The sequence below is a fragment of the Nipponia nippon genome, unplaced genomic scaffold (genome assembly GCF_047370975.1).
Source record: "Nipponia nippon isolate SJK-2023a ecotype South Korea unplaced genomic scaffold, ASM4737097v1 scaffold_19, whole genome shotgun sequence".
In the NCBI taxonomy this organism is placed as follows: Eukaryota; Metazoa; Chordata; class Aves; order Pelecaniformes; family Threskiornithidae; genus Nipponia; species Nipponia nippon.
This window is the reverse complement of record NW_028262335.1, coordinates 6,337,001-6,353,942: the sequence shown is the minus strand read 5'-3', so window position 1 is coordinate 6,353,942 and position 16,942 is coordinate 6,337,001. Positions and strand designations below refer to the sequence as shown.

The 16,942-nt window shown below is 45.4% G+C and overlaps 1 protein-coding gene across 12 annotated transcripts in view; it reads left to right on the top strand.

Moving 5' to 3' along the window:
* The window catches only part of C1QTNF12 (C1q and TNF related 12), a 28,750-nt gene extending 15,817 nt beyond the window's left edge, over positions 1-12,933 (top strand). For 9 of the 12 annotated variants that reach the window (XM_087755069.1, XM_087755065.1, XM_087755073.1 and 6 more), the window contains 6 exons: positions 227-338; positions 600-829; positions 5,463-5,571; positions 7,108-7,198; positions 11,474-11,641; positions 12,171-12,933. In XM_087755069.1, coding sequence (XP_087611195.1) covers positions 227-338; positions 600-829; positions 5,463-5,571; positions 7,108-7,198; positions 11,474-11,641; positions 12,171-12,258 — 798 coding nt within the window. In that variant the 3' untranslated portion in view covers positions 12,259-12,933. The remainder of the gene's footprint in view (positions 1-226; positions 339-599; positions 830-5,462; positions 5,572-7,107; positions 7,199-11,473; positions 11,642-12,170) is intronic. The other 3 variants (XM_087755074.1, XM_087755075.1, XM_009460915.2) reach the window with 3 other exon arrangements.
* Positions 12,934-16,942: the final 4,009 nt, after the last annotated feature.

The following is a 16,942-nucleotide window of genomic DNA, read 5'->3' as shown; positions in this document are numbered from 1 at the left end:
CCTCCCACATAAAGACGTGAGTAAATTCCAAGTGCTGGAATTCACAGCTGGCTGGAGAGCCTGTTTAAGATTTACTGCATCAGGCCTGTAGCTGAACTGATAGTGGAGGGGACTGCTCACGTGGCTGACAGCCCTGTAGAACTGGCTCATGGCTGAGAGAATTTTTGGTCTGTCAGTGCAATTGCCTGTTTCTAATTCACGTGTTTTTCTTTGGTTACTTCCTTAGCGCGGCCTTGTTGGGCCCCCAGGACCTCCTGGCCCCCAGGGACCTCCAGGAGCACCTGGTGCTGAAGTCACCCGGGAAGTCCTTCTGCAGGAATTTAAAGAGATATTAAAAGGTAAAGACTGTAAGAGCTTTGTGCTTTTGTGATCTGATTCTTCTGGGAAGTACCATGGCAAATAAAGGACTGGCTTTGCAAACGTTTACCTTAAAGCGTTCCCCTATCTGACAACCAGAAATTTGAAAAAATGTTTCCCCAGTGCTGCTTAGTTTGAGTTGAAGAGTTGAGTGCAGAAGTCTAATCGCACAACTAATCGCTTCGTAGACCAAGCTCTTAAACTAAGCCTTAATTTTCCTATACTTTTTCTTTTCTCCTCAGAAGCCGTTGAGCGTCGAGCATCCCTGGCTATTTCAGCCCATCCTAGCCAGCTGCCTCCACTCCTGCTCTCCTTGGAGGAAGTTGCACCCCACAGACGTGTAGAGGAGGCATTCCATTGCAAGCTAAAAGGACAAGTCATCGTAGATAAGAAGACCCTGGTAGAACTTCAGAACTTCCAGTCGGTGAGAAGGGATTACAGACTGAACCTGTGCAACTCCACAACAGCCATTGTGCGTAGATCAGCTATAGTTCCCCTAGTCTGCAAAGCTGCTAGGTGGCTCTGTAGATAAAGGTGTTTCCTGAAAGGGTGAACTGATCCCAGAAGCTCGTCTTAGGCTTGGGTGCTATGAATATAGCACTACCTTTTTTTGTGATTGACAGAAGTAGGGTCTCATATGTTGATTTCAGCACTGAAGCTCAACTGCAGTAAGATGGACATTTAGCTTTGAGTCCTCTCCTCCCTGACAAACCCAAGAGGCAGACTTTCTTCATCTCTTGCAGCCCAGCTGAATCTCATTACAGTTCTTACTGAAGTTCTAACAGGTCTGTGCAAGAGAGGGCTGCCTCACAGGTCCAAACAACAGTCAGTCTTTTTATTTCAGTTAATGATGGAGAAAGACTTATCCATGTTTGGCATTAGTCTGAAGGATCTGTTCTTTTTTTTTTTCAGTGCACACCCTGTTTAATTCCAGAGTAACGTTCAGAGGTAGAAAAATGTCAGAGGCAGACAGAAGCCATTGGTTATAGGTTTGTGAGCCCAAATGAGAGCCATCATTTTGTTAGATGGGCCAGTCCTGATGCTCAAATTCTTTACATAATGTTTTATAGAAGACTAATAAATGTTAACTGTATACTTTCATTATAGTCAGGTTATAATGACAAGTACACCATCATGGGATGCTCTAGGTCATTATAAGCGTGGTTACAAGCAAGGTGTTGAATTTGATATTAAAACTTCTACTAACCATTTCTGAACCAGTTGCAAATAGGATCTGAATTTGAAATATAAATGTTAGGCAAAGTAATAGCTAACAACAGATAGTTACTTGGTAATTGAGGAGACTTATTTTAGACTTTGGAGTCACAAAGGCTGTCTAATAGCACAAGGCCTTCAGATACATGGTTGCTTTTATGACGTGACAAGAGTTTGAAGAGTATGAACAGGCAATATGGCTTTCCATCAGCAGCTAACACTGTCCATGTAGTAAGGTGCTGAGCTTTCTTCCCAGCTGCACTGAGTCCCATTTCTAAAGAATCCTGTCCAGCAGATCCTTCTCTATGGAGTAGTTTTGCTGCTAGAACTTCTCACAGCTGCAGGACTAGAGGCAGTGGTTATGTTCTAAATAGGGTGCTTTCCTGGATCTTTCCCAAATACACTTGTGGAAGCCTGGTTTGACAGCACTGTGGGTGCTGGCACAGAGGCAAGATTGTACTTGAAGTGTGGGCAGGACTAGAGAGATCTGCTGCCTCATTAATTAGGAGGGAAAATGTGAATAAAGACATCTCAGCAATCAGTGCGTAGGCTGATGCTTCCCATGCTTTGTTATCATATGCCTAGCTTCTTTCTAATTGCTTCTGGCCCTGAAGCTGATGTGGGAGGGCTGGCAGGCCTCTGGATGCCAGCCTTTCATTTCAGCTTTGGGACAAGAAGTGTCTGGTTTTAGCTTGTGCTCTGATATAGGGGAATTTAGCAGGGAGGGAGACAGCGGATGCTCTTGCAAAGATGAAAACTTTGTCTTTAAACAGTCCAAGGGGGGGAGAGAGTGAGAATTCCCCTTCCTCCATTCTGTTAGTTTAATAGTGTGAAGAAGCCAACAGTTTGATATTTCTCAGTGAGATGATAGGGATTGACTCTAATTCCTGGATTTGGACCTTACCCAAAGCATTTTGAGATAGTGGAAAGAACCTGTGCTGAGAAACAGCCTATTACTTCTATACTCTGTCATTTGAGCATCATGTCTAAGTCACTCTGACCTTGAGTATTGAGAGAGCATGATGGTTTTCTCATCCTTCCATGCTAAGTTTCCTCCAAGAACATTCCCTCCCTCTCTTCCTCTTGGTCTCACAATTTCCTTGGTATCTGGAATGAAACATGTGATACTCCTTTCCCCACACCTCTTCCTCCTGTATCTCACACTTTGAGGCTTCTAATGATTGCCTCTTGCAAAAGCTTTGAGAAAGTTACTTTACACAGCAAGATTTGAAGTAACTGCAGCCTCTGACAGGCCATGGAAGTGGGATTTATCTGAGGCCCAGGAACATCACTGGAATCGGATCATTCAAGGCTAAGGTGGCCCACATGCTTTTCATGTTGAAAGATTCCAGAAGGAGTCCTGGTGTCTCTAGTGCCTTGAGGTCAAGCTAAATGTCTGCCTTTGGCAGTTGAATTTTACTGCTGCTCAGAAGATCGGTGCATCCCCTGTGCGTTTTGGTTGCTTAGCAGGCTGGGTTATCCTTTTCTTTAGTAACAGTTAAGTTACTAGTTACTTTAGTTTACATATTACTTTGCATTGCTTTCCACAGTGTTTATCACTGAAAAGCTAAACTGGCAGTTCACATCTCAGTTCTCTGTGCATGGTTCCTATTTTCCACCCAGAAGTAAACTATGGAGTGTACGAGGGAGTTGTGGGGACAGGAGATGAATTGAGGAAGAGAAGCTGACCTTGGTTTGTACAGAATGGCTGGACACGAACTTCTTTGTTTGCTTTCGGTCTGCTAACTGAAATAACTGTGTGCAAGTAATTAGTTGCTCAGATATAAGTTTCTGCAGTGTTTGAATCAGCTAGGTGAGTATGCTGCTGTGAGGCAGCAAATGCAGCAGGGAGCTCTCATTGGTATGGGGTTTAATGGAATATTTTGCCCAGAGAACCTCTCCCTGCATTGTCTATTTCTATGAGCAAAAGAATAACAAAGCCACAGAGGGCATGAAGAAACAGGAATGTTTTATCAGTGATAATTTACTGGTGCCTAAAATTGCCTTCCATGCTCAGCCAGTAGTTTTGGAATTATGTTGTTGATTCTGCTAATAGCTGTAACAAGAAAGGAATGAATTAACTATGCAGTACAGTTTTGCACATACAGGGCTTGGATCTGCTCTTTCAGTGAGGTAAATCAAAAATAGCATTACCAAAAATGACGGCGCAGTGATAGCATAAGAACGGAATCAATCTCCTTCTATAGTCTTTGTTGTTAGGTTAGCTGTTATATTGTCTGTGTGTGTATATGTGAAGAAAACAGAGCTCCTTCTGTGCATATATATGTGCACATAGGCACACATCAGTGCACATTGATAAATATAGAGACTTCGGAATCATTGTATGAAACGTGGTTGTTCTGCAGTTAATTATTACTGTTTTCCCATTCTACATATGTAATCTTACGAGAAACGCCACTGCTGTTGCACATGGATATATTTTCACCACCATATGCATACATAAAACTTCTAGTAAAGTTCTGTGAAATTTGAGACTACAGCTAGATCTTGGTAAATAAGAACTGGGAATTACTCTTTTGTGAGCCTTGCCTGGGATTTGCTGAATAAAGGCAGGTTAGTCATTTCACTCCTCCTACCATGTAGTAACTCTCTACACAAACACCACCAGACCCAAATATTTGCAGCCTTACTTCCTTTCAAAGAGAAAGATAAATAAATTATTCCTACCCTGCACTTGGAAAGCTGGCAACTTCTGGCTGTGATGAACCAGAATGGGGAGGCAATTAACTTCCTTCTGGTACTTGAACAAAGGTGTTCCACTGCTTTTTTTTTAGTTTAATAGCACCCGTTGCAACACTGCTACAAATTTGTTCGCCATGTCTCAGACCCCTTTCACCATCTAGTATTGGAAAGCATACTCAAATGTTGGGTTGCTGAGATCGCTCAATTATGCATTTGTGCGTGTTTTAGGGATATAGTAGTGTTTGAGCCTTTACAGAGTCAGATTTGAACAGCTCTTCTGTCCCATAAGACCAATGCGGGGCAAATCTCTCAGGACAGCATTCATGGGAACGCGTTCACATTGCACAGAATGCCCTTGTGGTGGAAGCAGAGTCTGACTAATGTGCTTTCTTGGCCCATTGAAGCCACTCCTGCTTCTCTCCAGCTCTAGCCAAATTCATATGAGGCAGGCCAAAACAAACAATAAACATTTCTTGCAGAGTTTATTTTAGTCTGAGTCAGATAATCTGCTGTGAGTTTGACTTAAGACTGCTTCCCTGCCATGAGGAGAAGCTGCATGCTATTTTACTAGGTTTTTGCCTATTCTGTAGAATCCAAGGCTACAACAAAATGAAACTAAATGTGGAATCTGTAAGAATCCAGGCAGTTGTTCTTTAACAGTATCAAAGCCATCTGACTTAGACTTAAGGTGGGCAGAAAACCTCTGGAGACCCATATGAGTGTTTCCTCTGTACTTGTATCACAAAAACAGTGTATAAGGTTCCAGGTTTTTAAGCTTGGGGACACTGCTTGGCCCCATCTAGGAAGTCCTTGGGAGTAGTAGGGACCTCTTGACTCAAATAATGGGAGATCTTGTGTATCAGAACATCAGTGGAGGCTAGAGGCCACTAGGACCAGCAGAGCATAGGGATGCAGTAAGCATAGTCTGAGTCAAGATGAGTTAGAGGAGTTCAGCAGTGAGCAAAAAGGGCATCTTCATGTCTCATACTGATCACTTTGCCTTTTGCGGGCACTGAATGCTGCGAGCGAGCCCATCTGGAAAGGTGTGTTCTGGGGAGATAAGGCAGTAGCCTTGCAAATGTTTTCAGCTTTCTTCTCATGCACGTAAGCTTGTTCTTTGTCATGGGCAGAGGTAATTGTCGAGAGTGCTGGGGACTTGTTCAGGGTCTGCTTTTCTCATCTTACAGCCTCTGGCCAAAGGAGCTTTTCTCCGGGGGACAGGATTAAATCTGGCGACAGGACGTTTCACAGCACCTGTGTCTGGCATCTACCAGTTTTCAGCCAATGTCCACATTGGTGAGTGTTGTCCACAGAAAGCTTTTCTGTACTGCTTGAGAGGTGCAGGAAGCAGTCCTGGCGAGCTCTCTGGGTCCTGTTTGATTTGAAGCATGTGCAATGGCAGCCCTTTGCAGCGAGCTCTCCCTTTGGTACCATGACCCAAACCCCTGTCCTTAGAGCCGGGTACTTTCACAGACTGATAGTCACAGCAGGCTGCTCCATGCAAACCATGCAAATCAACACTCCTTATGGAGGATGAGTTTAGGGACCAAATATATTCATGTGCGGAAGTTATGGCTTCCATAAGGCTTTAGAAGAAATGAACATGATGATGTAGAACTGCATCAAGGCAGTTGATTGTTCTGGCAGTTTTGACTGTGTTTTGTCACCAGTGCGTTTTAATTATTCAATGAAGTAGTATTTTATAATCCAACACCAGAAGGGTGCTTTTCTAAGAAGTTGTGGTGTGTTGACCTTGGCTGGATGCCAGGTGCCCACTAAAGCCACTCCATCGCTCCCCCTCCTCAACTGGACAGGGGAGAGAAAATATAACAAGAGGCTCGTGGGTCGAGATAAGGACAGGGAGAGATCATTCACCAGTTACCATCACAGGCAAAACAGACTCGACTTGGGGAAAAATTAATCTAATTTATTGTCAATCAAATCAGGGTAGGATAATGAGAAATAAACCCCAAAATCTTAAAACACCATCCTCCAGCCCCTCCCTTCTTCCTGGGCTTTACTTTGCTCCCGATTCCGCTGCCTCCTTCCCCCCAGCGGTGTAGGGGGACGGGGAATGGGGATTGCAGTCAGTTCATCGCACGTTGTCTCTGCCGCTGCTTCCTCCTCAGGGGGAGGACTCCTCACACTCTTCCCCTGCTCCAGCGTGGGGTCCCTCCCACAGGAGACAGTCCTCCACAAACTTCTCCAACTTGTGTCCTTCCTATGAGCTGAGGTCCTGCCAGGAGCCTGCTCCAGCGCGGGCTTCCCGTGGGGTCCCAGCCTCCTTCGGGCACCCCCCTGCTGTGGCGTGGGGTCCTCCGCAGGCTGCAGGTGGATCTCTGCTCCACCATGGACCTCCATGGGCTGCAGGGGGACAGCCTGCCTCACCATGGCCTTCACCAGGGGCTGCAGGGGAATCTCTGCTCCAGCACCTGGAGCACCTCTTCCCCTCCTTCTTCACCGACCTTGGTATCTGCAGAGCTGTTCCTCTCACGTATTCTCACTCCTCTCTCTCTGGCTGCAATTGCGCAGTTTTTTTCCCCCCTTCTTAAGTATGTTACTGCACAGGCGCTACCACCGTCACTGATGGGCTTGGCCTTGGCCAGCAGCGGGTCCGCCTTGGAGCCGGCTGGCGTTGGCTCTATCGGACATGGGGGAAGCTTCTGGCAGCTTCTCACAGAAGCCACCCCTGTAGCCCCCTGCTACCAAAACCTTGCCATGCAAACCCAGTGCAGAAGTCACAAGGTTACCGGCATCTTTAAGCTGAACACCAGCAACTGGTGGTCTGCTATGTTGTGAACGTGCTTATATTTCTTCCGCTGCTTTCCCCAGACCACAGTGAGTTGAAGAGTAAAGTCCAACTCCGAGCCAGAGATAATGTCCGAGTGTTGATCTGCATTGAATCTCTGTGCCACCGATACACGTGAGTTACTGCAATGCTGTCTTGGCAATTATTTTTCTCGGATGGGCCAATGTTTCAACTAAGTGTGGAAATCAGGTTCACCAACAGTGAATTTTATCTGATAATTGCTTGTAGAACTTTTCTGGAGAGAGTGATTCCATCTGGCCCTTAGGTTTTATGTGTTTGTTTTAATTCTGATTTTTAACCTTTCAGTGCTAATTACTCTAAATAGCTAAATATTGCATACGTTGAGAGAATTGTGAATGAAGTCAGCTGAAACTGGATATAGCTAAAGGTGCTGAATGCTCAGCTATCATCATAAACATACAGAGTGAGAGAAACACTTTAATTTTGTGCCAGAGGTTGTTAGCTCAATTTTTATAATTTTAGCTGCATCCTGAATGGATCACAGCATCTCAGTCATGTTGCCAGGGAAGTGTTGGAGTTATGAGGAGAATGAATAGGGGGGAAAGAGAGGTGAATGGGTCCTGAGACAGAAAGTGCAGGGCTTGTATTCAGGTATGTGGTACCTCCTCACAGCCCTCAGCTGCCTTGCGGAGCTTGCTCAGATAACAGTGCTGAATTTTCCTCTGCTGGGATCCATTAGCAAAACTCTGCTGAAGAAATGCTTTTGTTAGGCCACGGCAACCTTGGGTGTTGCTCCTTATGCAATGGGCCGTGGCATCAGCATGCTGTTGGCTGTTCTTGTTTGCTGTGCTTCTGTCATCCTTTCAGCTGCAGCACATAGGTGCCCTGTGTCTGAGAGAAGGCCAGCTTGCTCAGGAGGGGTTTGGCAAGCTTTGCTTGGAGGAGGGGGCTGGGGAGCCCCTGGGCTGGGCTGAATTGCACCCAGCAGAGGGCAATGCTGCTTGCACAGAGTGGCCACCACCTCTGCTTGTGGCTCGGCCCTTGTCAGGGGAGGAAAAATGCTTGTACAGGGCTGTGCAGATTTGCTCTGCCCTACCCGCAGCTCTTCCAGTGCAGCTGTAGTGACACCCTTGCATTACCGCTGCTGAAATATATCTGTAAAACGACTCCACAGGTGCAACTTAAAACGCACAAAACCATAAGTTTGCTGCTTCAGCCCTCACCTTCCCTGCTCCATGAGTCAGGGTGCTGCAAATAGGACCGACCTGTCCACAGGCATTTCAGTTTAGAGGCCTTATTGGCAGGTGAATTTGACATGAAGCCTCATGTAATAAATAAATCTCTCTTAGGTTTCACTGGCCTGTGGAAAAGACTTGATTGGTATCTGAGTAGCCATTAGTAACTAGGGTAAGACGGAGCTGTGCGCCCACTGCCCTGATGGGCAGTCAAGGAGCTTGCTGACTGGAGCAACTGGCACGTCCTCAGCCTTGTAGACTGTTTTATAACAGTCTTTTATGGTTGCAGCACTTAAAGTGAGGCAGTGACAGACTGGCTGCAGTCACAATGTCAGCAGAAGAAGGGGGGTGTAACTTCTTGCCCCTTGAAGGGACGCCTTGTATTCTGGTAAGCTGCAGAACTTATGGAACATTTCATTTCTGGCACTTGTGAGAATTCCTTTAGAGCATGCTAAGAACGGACCTCAGCCTGATCTTGAAATCTGGGATGCGTGCTGACAATGAGTGATTTTGGGACAGCCCAGGCCTTTAATCACAGGGGTGGAACAGGTATGAGCAGGACGGAATGTTACTGTCCTTTTTATGAGTAGCTCTCACAAATTGCCTTTGCACAGCGCAGATCCCTATTCCTGTCCTTTACTCTTCATAGCAAAGACCAGTCAGATTCAAGTAATAAGTTTTTTTTTTTTCTTTCTTCAGCATTGGTGCTTTTTTCTTTTCACCTACAACAATCTCCTCTTATCGTAGCAATTTCATCAGGAACAGGACTCATGCCCCTAACCCTTAGATTCCTCACGAACAGAGACTGCAAGTTCCACAGAATCTTTTTCTACATGCTTTTGGGATGTGGAAGGATATTCCCTGTTGGGATGTGGAAGGATATTGCCAGTTGGTGGTGTTGGCCTGATGGTATTTCAATAAAGATTTGAGCGAGTAAGTGGGTGAGATTTATGAAGCCACCTAAGAGGATTTAAAAGTTAAATTGATCCTGCAGATCTCCGAGAGTGAAAAGCTGTTCTCCCATCCTGATCTCCTTTCTACATTGTCTTCGGTTACAGAATCATACAGAAAATCTAAATTCCATTGAAACCATTTTGCAAAATAAATGGAAGTGTCAGTGATGAATTTTTCTTCCTAATGATTCCACAAGCCCCCAAATGATTTGATTAAGGCACCTGAGAGAGAACAAAGTGTTTTTCTTCTGGACGGCTCACTTCTGCCTTCAAGGACAGTGCCTGCCTGTGTCTCTTTCTCTCCTTAGCTGTCCATTCAGTCAACCTTACAGTAATATTACTAAAGAATGGATGTCAGTCTCTGATTGCTTTCAACATGTCTTTAGTCTTGCTTCCTTGTTCTGGTAAATGCAAGCACAAGAGTTAGCTGAATAGGAAGCATGGAAACTACTGTGCCTTCCTCATTGCAGGTCTTTTTAGCTGAAAGCTCCTAGAAAACTGTTCTGGTTCTAGCTGGCATGTGCGAACAACCTCTTTGTCACATTCAGCCCAGGCAGGTTTATTGGGATGTTTTGAGATTAACTTGCCATCTGAAGAATTTATAGCTATATTCTCCAAAGAACAGTAAAACCTTTTTTTTTCTTAGACAGAACTGACCCAGATGCTAATAGTTTAGAAAAAGCTCTCTGATCTCTGACTCAGAGTTTTCATCAGTTGTCCAGGATCACAATTTATGATTGGTTGTCCTGCAAGGCTGTCCTGAGCTGAGCGAGTTGGACAGCAGTGGGAGTAAAGCAGAACCAGCACTGGCTCTATGAGAGACACCTCTCTCTCGTGTGGTGGGTGAGAATATGACTGGTCCGTGGCATGGAAGGAAGATGGGTGGAGGGATGGGAACCTGTCTGGACAGACATTCTGCTGGCACAGGCTGAGCTGCTACCTGTGCTTGTGGAATTTCCTGGGGATGTCAGTGTACACAGTCATTCATTTGAGGGAGATGAAAGAGCCCTGAGGGCTTTCGGCTGAGAGAGATGGAAACTCGGAGGCAAGGAGACAGTTGGAGTAGAAGAGATTAATGGTGGGAAGTTCCCACCCAAGTTAGGCTTTTGGCAGGATATGACACACAGACTGAGCTCTTCAATCAAGGCGGTGCCAAGTGGCTCGCTCTCTCTGGGCCAAATTGCCCCTACCTTTTGTGCATATTATTTCCTTGCAAGGGGGCTGGAAACGGCACGTTTGCACTTGCTAGGTTTCGTCACAACCACTTCATGGAAAAAAGGGAGGAAAGGGGTTGGTTTTCTTGGGAAAACAACTAGAGCTGCTACCACTGGGTAGGCAGATTTCAGAAGAACCAGCCAGGCATGGAGCTCGGTGCTTTCCTATTGCTTTGGAACTGAGCTTACAGGGGTTGTTCTGATTGCTGATGTCTCAGGCACCTCCTTCCACCCTGAATCCTGTCAAAGGAGCTGAGTTAAGAGCTCTGTAAACAGAGGATGCCAGAGAGCAGCTGTCCTATGTCTTGCTACTGCAAGGAATATGATGGCTATTAGAACATGATATTAGGAAAGAGCAGTGCTTGAGGGGTGATCTGGAGTTGTCCCCTGAATTTTAACTGAAGCACAAATTTTTCTTTTTTTTGGCTTGTATGTGATCCCTGATCCAAATATCCTCCCAAAACAGCTTTCAGCTGCAGAACATGGTCCTTCTTGCAGAGGCTGATTATACATGTATTGTGAAGGTGAAACAGGCCTTTCATACCTTGAAAATGAATGAAGTGTTATTGGCAGAATGCATATAGCTAGCTCTTTGCAGAATAACAAGAGTATAAACTATTGTGGTGGTCAACAAACTGGGATGACTGGTATGTAGATAAATCTAAAAGGCATGTTTAGCACCTGTTCAAAGGTGGGCGATAGAGACCACAGGGCCTTGAGAGAGGCCTCTGTCAGAGAAAGCGGCTCCCCATTCCTGCCTCCAGCTGAGTTTTGCATTCACAATCCTCTATGCACTGTAGGTCTTCCGTTAGACGCTGCAGTGAGGACAAGGTTCTCCTGTTCTCTTTTCAAGGCAGCTGATTGCTGCTAGAATCAAGGCAACAGGCTACCTGTTTAGTACAGATGGGCACTAGAACCACCAGGTCCTATTTCTAGGGAGGTCATGAGACTATTGTCGTCCCACATACAACTGGTGTGACTGCCTTAGGTGTTTAACCTGTTTATTTTTCTTTTGCTACTGTTTAGGTCTTTGGAAGTCATTGCTGGTCTGGAAAGTAACAGCAAAATCTTCACTATCTATGTACATGGCTTACTGCAGCTGCAGGTAAGCCCATGCAGACTGGGAATCACTGCACTAGTTTGCTTGGAGGGCTGTGGAGATATTTACTGGCAAGGTGGAATTCTCACCAGGAGGTGGGGAAGTTTTTATTAACCTTCTTCCTAAAGTTAATGAAGTTAAATGCCTTACCCGGGGTGACTAGAGAGAATTTGTGGCAGGAACAGGAACAAAAGCCAGACTTGTGTTGCACGTTCTGATCTTAAGCCGCAGAAGTAACTTACCCTCTAAGAGATGACAGAATATTTTTCTTTCTCAAATCTCCCCTTGTGTTGTCAAGATGGCAATTGTATTTCCCGTTTCATAGAAGGCAATCTGAAGCACAGATGGCCACTTGACTAGTCACCCAAAGAGATGCTAGTGCTGTAAGGACCTGGTTAAGCAATAAACCTGTAACACAGTTTCACTGCAGAAAATTTCTTCCACTAAGTCAAAGCCGTAGTGCTGCAGTCAAAACATTTGGTCAGATCCTGTTCCCAGGAGCCACAGAAAAGGGCAGGAGGCTTCTGTGCTTAGTCCATAGTAGTGAAATGCTTTTTTTTCCCCCCACCTTTTACACTGGGATGAAGTGCCAGATATTTTCCTTTCCCTCTGTTCTCTCTGCAGGCTGGCCAGTACACCTCCATATTTGTGGACAACAGCGCTGGAGCTCCCATCACCATTCAGAACGGATCAGATTTCATGGGCATGCTAATGGGCGCGTAACGTCATCCGCAGCAGTGTGGCAGGGAAGGATATGAATTGGAGCCTTGCAGTGTATATTTGCCTGAAGAAACCTTTACTTTGACTCTTGAAGATGGCTTCCTGTAACTGTTGGCATCTTTTTAAACAAGCAAAGAGCCTTTCCTTTCACAGATACTTCAGCTTGCTTTCAGAGGCTACTGCTTTTCAAGGTCCACACCAGTTCATTCATCATAAAAAATATACTTTAATCATTCAGAAACGAACTCTGTAATATTTAATTTGTGCTTCACCAGATGCTCACTGAACAATCCACTGAGATTTGGAATTTGTGACATTATAACTTTATTTCACAATAGCGCTTGTAACCAGTGTGTCTTTTGGGATTGATTGTGAGGTGTGGGAGTTTGTAAATGAAGGATTGAGAGGGGAAGTAAAATAGTGACTACATTCTTTGTGTTGTGGAGGAAGGAGACAAGGATTTGCCAGAAAAACTGCTTTTTTCATACGTTTGTAAATGGTATAGGCCCTCTCTCATGTTCAGAATTGGATATATTTGACAAGAAGTATGTTGAATTCTCAGACAATGCCTGCTTCACAGATGGGAATCCAAGGTCTGAACTCCTTAATTTTGGTTCTTTATATCGAAGTATTTCCTTGATCTTATTGATGAAGCTGAATACCTCGCTGCCTGTGCAGTTTTGCTTTTATGAAAAGGTAAGGCCAAGGGCACCAGTTCTAGCACGAACTCCCTGACTTGTGTTCTTATGTTTTAGTAAGATATACATGTAGTTTTGGATTGCATCACATAAACAGCATCCTCTCAAGTGCCATATAATCATTTGTAAATGTGTCAAATGCATTACACTGGTTGCCAAAAGCCTGGCAAAGACAGTGAGGATAGCAGCCTCGGATCAGATGTGTCACCTGTTTGGTGCTTGTTGAACTGCAGTGAAATCATGAAAGAAAACATGGGGCAAGGCTTACGTCCATCAGGTGGCCAGGGTCACAGGGAGTCCGTCTGAGCTCTGCCTGGAGGTTGAAAGTGCTGTCAAAGACCATCCAAAAGACCGTCCAGTGAATGTTTTCTGGATTTCTACGAAATGTAAGCATGTGAGATTGAGCCCCCAAAGCAGCTTTGCATATAGCTCCAGGCTATAAACTCATTTTAACAAAGTAAAAGGGTGTTGACATTTCATGGGGTTAAGGTGTTACCCGAGATGTGGTAACATCCTTGTGATTAAAAAAAACCCCACAGTCATTTAATGTACCTCTGTAGCTTTTCCTTTCAATGGACACCTGGCCTGTTTATTGATTTAACTTAGCTAAGGAAATGGTTGCATAAGAGTCATAAATAGATGGCAGCAGGGCCCAAAATGGAGTCCAGGTGCTTGTTCTTGAATGGTTGCAGTGGATGGAAGATATCCATTGCATAGTGTTGCAATTTTTGATCAACTACAATATCTTCGTGCAATGAAAACAAAGGCTGCTGGGGACAGCAGAAGGAATGAAACAAATGTCACCTGTTGCTGGGTCTGTGGTTCAGGTTGGTCAACATACGATGTTTCTACAAGCTCCAGTAACACTGCTGTTGAGGTTGGTGGTATGCAAAGATGTCTTGTTTCAAGAGCTGTGGAAAAATCTGCAGTAAAACAGGCATGGATGAAACTCTTTTTTTCATCTCTGTTATAAATACCTTGAGACAGATCTTTAAGGGTACTAAATGATATTTTTTTCCTTTGTGAAGAACATACTAATGATACCTATTGGAGGAGGAAGGCGAGGGTACAGGGAATAATCAAGTAGAGCTGTTACAGAAGTAAACGCAGGTAAATTCCACTGTCTAGTCAATGGCAGGCAGTTGTTCTAACTGGACCTGTGTGACTGTCTAAAATACAGCAGCTATCAAGGTTCATATATTCCTTCTTGCTCCACAATACATGCCGGAATTCCTATGGATTTTTTTGTAGTACGCTTTGGGGAGAATGCACTTTTAAGGACAAACTGGGTGCTCCGCTGGCAGAGGGGAGTCCACAGCTATTGAAAGGCACAGCAAGTAGCAACAGTGGTCACTTCTGGAGCTTCAGAAAGCATATAACGCATGAATATCGCTAAACCCTGGCAATAGAGGTTGGCTGTTTACACTGGGGTTTGATGGAGTAAGAGGAGTCAGGGCAAGCGGCCTATATCCCAGCATGTATTACTATACTGTACCTTGTACTGTGTGAATATTTGTAATAAATTGGGCTGTTTCATGCATGACTTACAGCAACATAATCAAAGTGTTGTGACATTCAGCGTATGTTGTTATATCTATAGGATTTTTTAACCAAGTCTCACTGTTCTTGGTAAATCAGAGTTCAAATATTTATTTTGTTGTAGAACTAAAAATGTTTGTCAGACATTGTTTTGGGAGTTGTGACTTCTTTTCCCCTTCTTTGCCGTGTTTTATGATCTTCTTAGTAGGAGATGAATTGTTCTGCCTTCATACCTGTTCTCCCTTATTTACATAGGGAGTGCTGTCCTGACGGGTGTTTGCCCGGTGTGCTAGAAGGGGTCTAAATGGTAGTGAGCCTGTCCTGAGGAACACGCAGCCTGGACAGCGAAGGCTTCGACCTCCCTCGGCAGGAGGAGCGAGTTGGCTGCGGGCAGTGCCAGAGGAGAAGTAAACCTCTGGCTCCGCTGTCTGTCTGGAAGCCACGCTGCCCTTCTGCTCTCGCCAGCAGAGAAAGCTTGGGTCAGGCTCAGCGCTGGGGAAAGAAGCTGAATTAGCAGAGGACATCGTGTCTCTTCATTTGTCCTGAGTTCTCTGTCCCCACTGGAAAGCTTGTGGGGGTTTGATCAGCTCTTTTTATCCTTGGGATAGAGGATATCCTCTATTTATATCTATATATCTATCTAGATATCTAGGGGGTTTGATCAGCTCTTTTTATCCTCGGGATAGAGGATATCCTCTATTTATATCTATCTATCTATCTATATCTATCGAGAGAGAGAGAGATCTATATTTTTATCCTCAGGATAGAGGGTTGCCCCTTAAGGAGCTTTCCAATGCATCACCAAGGTCTTTTAACCAAAAGACTTTTTTTTTTTAAGAGTCTCCGAATGCCACCAGGCTGCAGTTCTCTTGTACTCCGGGCCTTCAGCCAGCAGTCAGCGTGAGATTGTCTGTCCAGCAGTACGATGGGGCAGAATGGGTTGAAACAGCCAAGAAGCAGGCTGAGAGTGGGCCTCCGGTGCTGAGGTGCAAGCGTACAAAACCCATGACTAATATGGACACGAGCCGCCGGGCTGGGCTGCGGCCGAGACAAACGCTCTGCGAGGCTTCTGTGCTGTTTGGAGAGCGTGGAGATTAATGGTGTGCGAAGCACAGTTTCTGTGCTCCTCTGTAGTCATAAAATTTACAATCCAAGAAAATTTAAGAACTCGGGAGGACTGAGTTCAATATGAAGAAGTTGTTTATAACAAAATAAAACCCGTGTGCTTGAGCCTATGGTTTAATGGCCAAGTGTGTTAACCCACCCAGTGACAGTGGCTGTTTGTGGCATGCAAGGGGAGAAGTCAGAGAGGCGCAGATCGAACGGCTGGGGTTTTCTGGCTCCGCGCGCTGTGTGCGAGCTGAGGCAGGCGGAGGTGACGGGGGCACCTCACTGCGCAGCTCCGAGCAGAACAGGGAACGCAAACAGTTGCTGCATTTTTCTTCTTTAAAATTTTGAAGAAGTTTAGGGAAACGAGGTGAGGAAAAGTACGTCTCTTACTGGAACAAGTTTCTTTCTTACCCTCATTTTTGAGTTCTTCACAGAAACGTTTGCCACAGAATCACCTTCAAAAAGTTTCAAACATTAGTAACTTGTACTTGCAGTCATAACTTTGTCCAGGTACTGTATACTAGTGCAAGAACACTTTCAAAAAGGTGGTTGTGACACCCCACACAGATCAGTTAATATTTACTAAAACTTTGCCGTCTTCACCATGCCCTTGCTCACTCATCTTCCTCCCAGCCCCTTCCTCTGCAAAGGCCTCACTCGATCTTTGCCACGATCTACATCAAGCTTTTTGCTGTGTACACAGGTCAGATTCAGACAAAACTAATGCAAATCAGCGTGGTTTTATTAGGGTTAATGCTCCATGCAGATCCCTCTCAAATGAGGGAGATGTGTTCACTATCCAGGGTTTTGAGATTTTTTTTTTTTTCCTACCTGAGAGCTTCTTGCTTCTAAGACACCAACACTGAATGCGATGCTCCAGTCCCACATGACTCAGCTCAACACTCCCGTGGCTGTACGCGGCGTTGTGAACGCTCCCGTGGCTGTACACAGCGTTGCTAACGCTCCCGTGGCTGCACGCGGCGTCGTGAATGCTCCCGTGGCTGCACGCGGCGTCGCAAACGCTCCCGTGGCTGCATGCAGCGTCGCTAACGCTCCCATGGCTGCACGCGGCGTCGCAAACGCTCCCGTGGCTGTACACAGCGTCGCAAACGCTCCTGTGGCTGCATGCGGTGTCGCTCACGGTCCCGTGGCTGCACGCGGCGTCGCTCATGCTCCCGTGGCTGCACGCAGTGTCGCTCACGCTCCCGTGGCTGTACACTGCATTGCGCTGGCTGCTGCACTGCCTCTCACGCAGGCTGCGAGGTAAACAGGCTGCTTTGCTGCTTAGCTTACATTTCAGCAGCAAGAAACCAAACCATCCTAGGATGA